This window comes from Copadichromis virginalis, linkage group LG22 (assembly GCF_057382275.1).
Source record: "Copadichromis virginalis isolate Kocher_CV1m ecotype Utaka linkage group LG22, C_Virginalis_male_GT1.1, whole genome shotgun sequence".
NCBI classification, from domain to species: Eukaryota; Metazoa; Chordata; class Actinopteri; order Cichliformes; family Cichlidae; genus Copadichromis; species Copadichromis virginalis.
In genome coordinates this window covers 11,085,261-11,094,886 of record NC_140638.1, presented here as the reverse complement: position 1 = coordinate 11,094,886, position 9,626 = coordinate 11,085,261, and the positions used below count along the sequence as shown (strand labels likewise).

The 9,626-nt window shown below is 38.9% G+C and overlaps 1 protein-coding gene across 2 annotated transcripts in view; it reads right to left on the bottom strand.

Moving 5' to 3' along the window:
* Window positions 1–1,150: 1,150 nt before the first annotated feature.
* The window catches only part of sdc2 (syndecan 2), a 44,363-nt gene continuing 35,887 nt past the window's right edge, over window positions 1,151–9,626 (bottom strand). For both annotated transcript variants that reach the window (XM_085445793.1, XM_085445794.1), the window contains exons 3-5: window positions 9,271–9,443; window positions 7,185–7,305; window positions 1,151–3,615 (exon numbers count right to left, since the gene is read on the bottom strand). In XM_085445793.1, the coding sequence (XP_085301919.1) occupies window positions 3,452–3,615; window positions 7,185–7,305; window positions 9,271–9,443 (458 nt within the window). In that variant the 3' untranslated portion in view covers window positions 1,151–3,451. The remainder of the gene's footprint in view (window positions 3,616–7,184; window positions 7,306–9,270; window positions 9,444–9,626) is intronic.

The window sequence follows — 9,626 nt, the reverse complement described above, 5'->3', positions numbered from 1 at the left end:
AACATTGCTTGAATAACATCACAAACTTTACCAAAGTTTTCACTATTGGGAATTAATTTTTCTTATTACTCCAACATGATATTATTATGTATTGCTATTAAGTTTTTACACAGCCTTTGTTTGAGTGGAAACACAGTAAGTCTTAGAGGCACCATCATGAAAATGTTTGCAATTGCAGCAGATGTCACACTTAGATTACTGTCACCCAGCTAAACGAGCCAATGCTAACAAAGGCAATGTGGCTAAAGCTATGCAGAGCTCAGAGCCAGCACGAGCCAGCAGCCTCGGTATGAGCAATGAGAAGATCAAAGCAGTTACAAGCAAAATTACGGAGACAGCGGGGAAAACAGAAAATTCTTGCTTTCTGGTGAAGTTATAAAGATACTGGAAAATGACAGAAGTACATTTACTTTGTTAAATATATCTGTTGCACATGCTTTTGTTTTCATAAGTCATTTTCAGTTAATTGTTTTTACCTGTTACCAAAGCCCTTTATTTTTTTAGCCGTTTCAGTGAGAGAAGATAAACACCATTTCCCTCAATCTGCATGAAGTTAATTATGTTTGGTTGTTCTAAACCATTCACTGAATTCAACTTTTGGTAATCCTTGGTGAATTTGTGAAATTTCTTTGCTCTTAGATATTCCATGATTAACTGTAATTTTTTCCAAAGTGGAAGCATTTAGGAAGGACAGCAACTCAGCCCTGAGCAGATCAGAACCATCTCTGTCATCATCAGCATGATAGTTGTGTGCCGGGAACTTCGTTGCATGAGTTTCCATGGCCAAGCAGCTTCTAGAGGTCTAATGTTTAGGAGACCTTGTACTTTTGTCCATAGAGTGAATCTTACTCAATAAAAAATATAGTCAAGAAAAAAGCTGATAATTTTCAGAGGTCACGTGACGTGACGCCCTTAAAATTTGTTTGTCTAATAAGATATTGAATCTACTATCATTTGAGACAGAAAAACCCACTAAACTGTCATATTTGAAAAGCCGAGTAAATTGCCTGAAACCAAAAATCACTCGGTAACAAACAGCAAAAACGCCTAATTGCCTGTGAGGAGTTGCTACTATCGATTTGAAAATTCTTACAACCAACAGATTCAAGAGGAAATGGAATTTTAAAAGACGACGGCAAAAGCAGTTGGATATTAGGCCACAATGTTTATTCAGTAGTGTTGTTTCAACTTATAGGTACAATACTGTCAGCTTTTGTAAGACTAAAAAAAAGTTACCATTACAGTCATCCATGCTCACAGAACGCCAGTCAAGTCGCTTACACCCCTCCTCTGTGTACACACCCGACACGTGCTCCCGTTGAGCAAGTACATTTCCAAATGGTAGGCACTTTGAAGGTTTAAAACATTTGTGAATATACATTTATATATATATATATATTTATATTTATTTTCTTATACTAATAAGTAATTGGACTCAAAGGTCAGGTCTCTAATAAAAAGGGGAGGTAAAAGAAAAAGAAAGAAGACAAAGAAGATGAGGAAATGACACGATGTGGCCACGATGTAGGGGAGTAGGTATGGGAAGTAAAATACTTTGAGTCTTTGGGTTTTTCAGTATAGTTCAGTAACTTAGGTCCTATTACAACAAAAGACAAAGGAAGCAGACAACAAAAAGGATCACAGAGAGACTGAAAGAAGAAGAGAGAAACACAAGGAATGGAGAGGTAGAGGGATGAACAGCTGCATGTGGGGGTGGTGTTAGAAGTTTAGACAATACTACATCTACTTCACATTACTGTACATCTAAAAGAAAAAGAAAAAAAAGGCAACTTCACAAACCTGCCTGACAAATAAATGTCTCTTAAGAGCAAGTTAATGCAGATGTATCATTAAAAGGAAAAGACAACTATGACTTGCCGTCATGTGACCATAACCTCCGTTTTTATTTGATGTAGCTACATGGCCATCCTACAGCAGCCAACATGTGGCATTTTAAAACACTTGATTTTGAGATGTAAAATGGCATCAAAACAACTTCTTTAGTTTTTAAACCTGCTAAACAACCTCACCTCTCAGAGAAAGCTCTTTAGAAATGTAAGGACTGACCAAAGGAAAAAAAAAATAGCCCTCAACATGGGTGTCTTGTCAAAGACTATTCCGATATAACACTGTTTTACATATTCTGTGCAGCCTTATGTATCTATGAATCAGAAACTGGGTTTCTCAAAGGTCTTCTGCTTAAGTATGTGCACTGCATGTGAGGATTGGGCCCCAGCCTCGTGTCCAAGAAGTAGCTCGCCTTCACTGAGTAAATCTTTGGGCCTAAAGTACCTACAATGGGACACAGACAATGACACCAGGCAACCAGGGAGGGGGAGGACTGACAGCTCAACTGGCTGTACTCTGTTTATAAAGAAGGTACGAGTGAGGTGATTTGGGGGAAAACAGAAAGACAGAGAGGAAATGCAAAGGTTAAAGTCTGCTAGCAGAATTTGGGTGCAGTCAGTAAACTTGAGGGACCCATCAAGGAGGAGGAGGAGAAAAGGGGGGGGACTATGGGCCAAAAACACAAGAAGCCACGGAGAGGTAATACTCCCCCCCGCACGCACGCACAGCTGGACAACAACAGTGGAAAGCAAAAGCAGTGAATGTACAAAATGGAAAGAGAATGAATTAAATAGAGAAGAAGAAGAAGAGAGGTTTGTGGATTTCCTTGAGCCCTGACATGTTTTTCTTCTTTTAAAGACGAATTCCTGCGTTTGGAAAAAAAGAGAAAAGAGACTACAGCGAGAACAGAACATACAAATAAACAGGACATGATGAAACGCTCACACTGACCAAAAAACTGATGTGAGAGCAAATAATAAACATTGTAACCTGAAGGGAGAACATTTACATTGACCGTTAACAGCGTTAATATGAAGACCAAAGAGCTTCATTAAAACTACAAAGGCATTTTTTTTAAACATCAGAGAAAAAGATAAATTAACGTAATACACCTTTTAGAGATCAACATCAGACATGCTAGGACAAAAACAGAAAAAAAAAGAAAGTAGGTTTGATACAGAATAATTATATTCAATTATTTCCACTTTTAATTTTTTTTTCCTTTACAAATAACATACTGCTACAGTTAAAAGTAGTCAGTGACGAAAAACAGCTCCTCTGACAGAAAACAGAAGCGGTCAGTTGCCTCATCTTTACACATCCTGTTTTAATTTTTTTTCAGCCTTTTCAAATAATACACAAAATGTTTAAATATAGTCAGATGCCTTAAATGAGAAATGCTTGGTTTTCATTTCAAAAAAAAAAAAAGAAGAAGAAAGAAAAGGTCGTAATTACATTACTCTACGCAAAAGCTTTCCTATTTTACCTTAATCAACTTTAAAACATTTTGTTGTTTCTCATGTTTAAGCAGGTTTTCTGTTATTGGACTGTGCTGTTGACAGTCCTTCGTGATTTTGTTTAACTGGTGAGGGGAGAGCGGGTTTTATGCATAAAACTCCTTGGTTGGAGCCTTCTGATAGGCTGCGCCGGAGGGTTTTCTCTCTCCCAAGTCATAGCTGCCCTCATCCTTCTTCCTCATGCGGTACACCAGGAGGAGGATGAGGAAGATGGCAAACAGGAAGCCAATAACACCACCTGCAATAACAGCTGAGAGAGGCAAAGACAGAAATGGAGAGTGAATATCAATGCTGGAAGTTCAAATCAATGTCGTGTGTGTGTGTGTGTGTGTGTAATAACACCTTAACTATGTCCAAAATAATACGTTTTAAGATTAATTGTGTCTCGATCATATGCAGTCAGTTACACAACTGTTTGCTTTAACAGCTGTTTCTGGAACTGCTGCAGCAAATTTCAGCATGAATGCAACTCAACAGCAATGATGAAAATTGATGGCTTAAATGTGTTGAAACCAGGCAACAACCCTCACGAATGATTGCTCAGACTAATGCGGTTACTTCACGTCAATGGAAAAAAAAACTGCAACTTGTCTCAGGAGATACAGAGTCGAAGAGTTTCTTAACGTTTAATTTCACCTCTTTCAATATGTTGCTGAGCTTAAAATTTAGCGTTACGTTAGCAGGATATTCGAGCGCCAATCCTTGATTAGTGCACAGTCCTGTTGGCCCCGACTGCTGTTGGTTCAGCAAGGTTTATATTCCGTTCAGTGACTGCCGATTGAGGTTTTACAGGAAAAAGCCTGTGGCATTGGCTAGATCATCAAAAGTCAGGCAAATAAATACAGCGAGGGAAAGCAAACAAAAACAGGTCATTAACACCAAACGGGACGGTAAGGCTTTAACTCGATCCTGCGTCTGAACTGAGCAACTCAGACACCGAGCCAGAATGCAGTTTACATACACACCCTCCCCCTAATCCAGTATTCTTTTGGTACAATGTTAATGTTGTGAAATTTAAAACGGCCGGTCAGTTTACCTACCTAGGTACTTTTAGGCACACCAGCAACCACTTTATTAAGTATATCAGTGGCAAACTTATTAGTTGTATTTTATTAAGTATACCTCTATTCTATTATAATATTGCCAGCCACTTTTTTTTTGGTTCCATTAGCCACTGCTAATCCTTTTACCTCTTTTTAGCAGCAAGCCTCAGACCAAATCCAAAAGAACCAAAAATTGCACTGCAACTTCACTAGAAATTGCATTGTTTTGTATTACTACCGTCTTGTACTAATTGCATTACTTGTATTACTGTATTGTATTAATATTGAAAGATATATAAAGATAGCAGAGATAGCTTAGAAATTTGTCTAGACTATTTGGGAGAGGTATTTCTTAGCAGCTACGATACTGAAAAATTGCAGGATGTGATTATGTATCCCAACAAAGAAAGCAGTCTCTTTCTTAAAGTGAGTATAAGACAGTGCCTTCCATGAGTAGGAATTTCTTGAGCAAATTTATTGATGTATGTAGCATAAGGAAGCATTCCTCTGAGTCGCCACCATGACTGTGACTGATAAAGACAAAATGTGCTGGTCGGGCTTTGACCTGTTTTCTCAGACTCCTTTGCCATTGGTGTTTTCTGGTTTTGAACTAGGTACAGGATGTTTCGCTGTTATACTACATCATGTTTTTTGTGACTGCTTTTCATTTTTTAAGCTTGAAACAAATTTTTCCACCATCTGATGAATTCACATTTTCAGCAGCCATCCTGTATTATACATTAAATACATGCTGATCTGGAAGATGTCTCAGAAATATCCATTCAGGATAGTGAAATGTAGTTTAGAGATACTAGAAGTTAGACTTTCTGTGGAGGACACACTGTGCAGTGCACCAGTGGGCTAATAGCAGGCTACCATAAGGGGACTCTGAATGAAATCCACCCACCCTGAAATCCCTCCCTTTCAATTATGCCTGCATGAGGTTCCTTTATAGCTCCTAAATCTATTTAGGGTCTCTCCTGGTGCTACAATCTGCCCTCTGCTGCACCTTAGGTTTCCACTTGTTGACTAGCCCTGCTCTCTCAGGGGTAAAGACCCTGCTACACACCCAACTGCCGAGCTCCAAGAAGCAGTAATGCAATACAGAGAGAATTGTGAAAATTACATTATGGGCAATTATTTTTTTATAGAAGTCACAAGGGGAACGAAAAGTAATGAATATAATCCAGAGGAAGAGAAGAGGTGGAGAAGAGAGCAAAAGATGGTGGGTTTTTGCAGGGGTGGGAAGTGGGGAGAGGACCAGGTATATTTCAATTTTCTCAGACTTTATCCAAAGACTGCATGCAATAATATTTTTTCCTATCACGATCCAAGAGCAATATGCCAAAAGATGAAGTGAGTTGATCAGTGGGAGGGAAATGAAAGGAAAAGTCTTTGAGGCTGTCCTGATTTGTCCTTGTTGATGTTGTTTCTGCATTTTGCCAACACCAGATGGATATCGCAGCAAAGTAGGTGCCAATCAAGGTTTCCCTCAGACACACATGGAGATAGATACAGCATCAGAGAGCTCGGCGGTTTTGAGTCAGAAATATTCCTTTCCATCCTCTTTTATGTATTCAAACCGAGTAACACACACTTGAAACATCCACGATGGTCTGAACTCTGCAAGGTCCCACAGAGGAACATTTATGAAGCAGCTATTCTGGTTCAGGTGAGAGACTTCAGGGATAATATTACTGAGATTTCAGAGATTGTTTGTTGAAAATATGCTCACGTAACATATTATGAAGGAAGGCTGAGGGGATGGAAAGATAAATGACTACTTAAACACATGAAAGAACATAATGATGTTGAGGAACGTTTGAACAAACACTTTGGGAAAATAGGTATCTTGTTTTCCTAGACTTAACAAATTGGCACATCAAAAACACTGAAACAAATATGAATACTATATAATCCTACTCTCTGAAATTTAAGTCAAGGTTTTACAATTCTAATGAGCTTGAATAAACAAAAATCAGTATTTGTTCCAGCAACTTTTACTCTTTGACACAGCCTGAACTCTCTTAGGTAAGCGTTGCATTAATTTCTTTGAGCAGTCCTCAGGAATAGTTCTCCAGGCTTCTTGTAGGACATTCAAAGCTCTTCTTTGGATGTTAGCTGCCCTTTGTTCCATTCTTTGTCATCATGATCCCATACTACTTCAATAATGTTAAGGTTGAACTCTGTGGAGGCCAATCCACGACTAATTGTGTCCCATTGTGTCTTCCTATGCAGGTATGGTTTTGAACTAACATAAAAGCTCTTTGGGAATCACTTTGATTGCGCAAAAATACTATTTTATGCATGTCAAAATGTATTATCTTTGACAGTTTTTGTAGATTCAAGTAACAAAATAGGAACAAACGATGCTCTGCCTCAAGATACAATTTAAAAGTGATTCTTTACTAAGTTGTCTGTTGTGTGGAAACAACACTGCTTCATCCCTCAAGTTAGGTCCCCTTTCTATACTTGAAGGACTCATAGGTCAGTGTTAAGTGGCTTAACAACAAAAAACATTCCTCTGAAAATGGTCACATACAAGCACTGGGCTTAAAGGACACACAAAGCAGCCAATGTTCAAATACAAGCTTTGAAAGACCATCAGAAAACCTTAAGAACTATTTCTCAAGACCACTTGAGAAACTCCCCCCACCCCCTCAAAAAACCAAAAAAGTCTGTCTCCTTGGAAGCAAAATAAAAAGAAAGACTCAAGACTTTTGCACAGCACTGTATATTTGGTTTGGTGTCTGCTCTGGCATACTACGACACATACCTGCCAACACCTCCGTCCTCTGGAAGAGGTTTTCAGTGTGGACCTCAACGGGATTTGGAGGTGAGCCGGGGGTGCTAGTCGTGCTAGTCCTCTGCGTGTCCTCTGTATCTGGCACTGGTGCCTGGGCGAAGACAAGGTGGGGGAAGAGCCAAAAGAAAGTTGTTGATTTTTAAAAAAAAGAAGCTGAAAAATTAAGGGCAAGCTTATTTACTGCTAACTTTCACATTCCATCCACCTATAGTCCTTTTTTGCTTTTAGAGGATGTGGGTACATATGTTTTTCTTGGCATGATGGCCAAATCCATTTGAGGTTTCATTCCCAGATGTAAAGAATGTGTTTAATATTTTTGGAACTTTTTTGTTTCCTGCTTTGAACTTTTGATAAATGAAAAAGACTGATAAAAAGCTCAAACATGTCCAATATTTTTTATTATGAAATTAAAGCCAGCACCCATTTAGCTTAGCTTCACATAAAGAATGGAAACAGCTGGAGGACCAAGCAAATTATTTTATCTTGCTTAAGAGAAAAACTGATAGTTAAGGGTTTGTGTGTACAATTTCTGATTCCTTGAAACCTTACAGTGTTGGCAAAGCTTCTAGGAAAATATACGATTTCAGAGGTAAGCACATGTTATTGTAGCGTCTGGTAATCAGTCTATGCTGTATATTAAGCTTCACTAACTAGCTGTTGCTTTAGTATTAGCTCAGACACATGAGAGGTCATCTAACTAATGTGTGCATTTTCCCAAATAGTTACCTTTTAGAGGAAAAACTAATTTTTAGTACGGCTGTCTACTCAAAAATTGAGGCGGGGCTAAAATGTAATCTGGCCAGTGAAATCTAAAAATGCTGAATAAAGATGAAAATGTAACAAATCCAGATATTCCAAAGAGATTAGTGGAATCCCCTGGAAAAGTAGGCAACAAAAACTGAGCCAGTGACCCCAAGGTTTTTTTTAAGCATCTAGAAAACTAGGCAAACTATTTGGGCCCATGTATTTTTTCAAACAACAGTAAGAAGTGTGCAAGGTGCCAAAATGGAAGTGAGCCAGCACGTTTGGCCTAAGACAGGACAGTGGCAAGAGGGAAAAATGGAACATGTCCAGGTAGGCTTAGGGAGTTGAGACCTTGACGACTAATCCCAAACAGATGTAGTATCCAGCATGTTACAGTAAGAGTGCAACACAGAAATGAAATCTAGGATGCTTCCAGAATATGTGCTTATGTCCAAGAGAGATGTAATCCTCCATAATTTGCAATGGGGCAAAAACAGTGAGATCTGACATGAGCACTTGATCTTTATCCTGAAAGCAACCTCGCAGCTCCTGGTATTATAGAGGATTTCATGGCATACTGGGTCAGCTAAAGACATACTGAGGTACTGTGTTACTCTCTGTTGAGTCATGACAGTTACAGATGAGCCACCGTGATTACAAATGACTGAGTCACAAAGTGGCATTATAAAATATAGCTGCTTAGAAAAAAAAATTGAGCTCATAGCAAGAATTTTCCACCAGCAGCATCCCTGGTGGTGTTTCTATGTATCCCAACAGATACAAACACTTAAGACATTTAATCATTTAATGTCTCCTTGAAGGAATAGCTCATTTTTAGGGCTATAATCTTTTCTGCTTCCTTGCAAGTACTTGAGGAGCATGTCTTGAAGCTATAATTAAACACCCAAACGGCATTTAGCTTAGCAAAGTGAGTTAAAACAATGGGAGTAGTAAATGACACACCTTTCCACTCAACTTTGATCACTCAAAGTCTCATTCACCCCACCATACACACTTTCATAGAATGCTCTTATCTACACCTAAGCACTTCTATCTAACACTCAAACACATACTCACACTCTAATGTTGCATTGGGGACAACTCGGGATTCAGTTGCCCAAGGATACTTCAAAACATGGACAGTTGGAGCTGGGAAGCGATCCACTGAGCCTCTGATTGGTATACGGCCCACCTTCCCACCTATACCACAGCTGCCAATCCCACCCACTTTGAGGCCAACTGCAACATTATCGTCTAAACTCTTGTCTGGTGCTATAAAAGTTCTATGGCACAGACATAAGTGACATCTTACCTTTGTTGTGAATGGTTTCCTTGGTATGCTCTTCCCGGATTTTTCTCTAACCGGGTCTGTATCCATTCTCGGGGTGAAATCTTTTGTGGAATCCTGGGTAGGTTGTCCTACACTGGGCTCGATATAAACCATAGTGACAGTCACTGATTCCTCTATCGCTTCTTCACCACCACCTAGAAGAAACACGCATATCTGGTCAGTGTAATTCCTGCTGCATCCTTAATGGGAAGTTAGTTTCACTGGATGTTATAATACAGAATAAAATGTAAAGATTATGATATGTGGGTGCAAAGAGGTAAAATATGGATTTACATTATATCAGTATGTCTGGAATTACACACTTTGTCTTGCTTAAT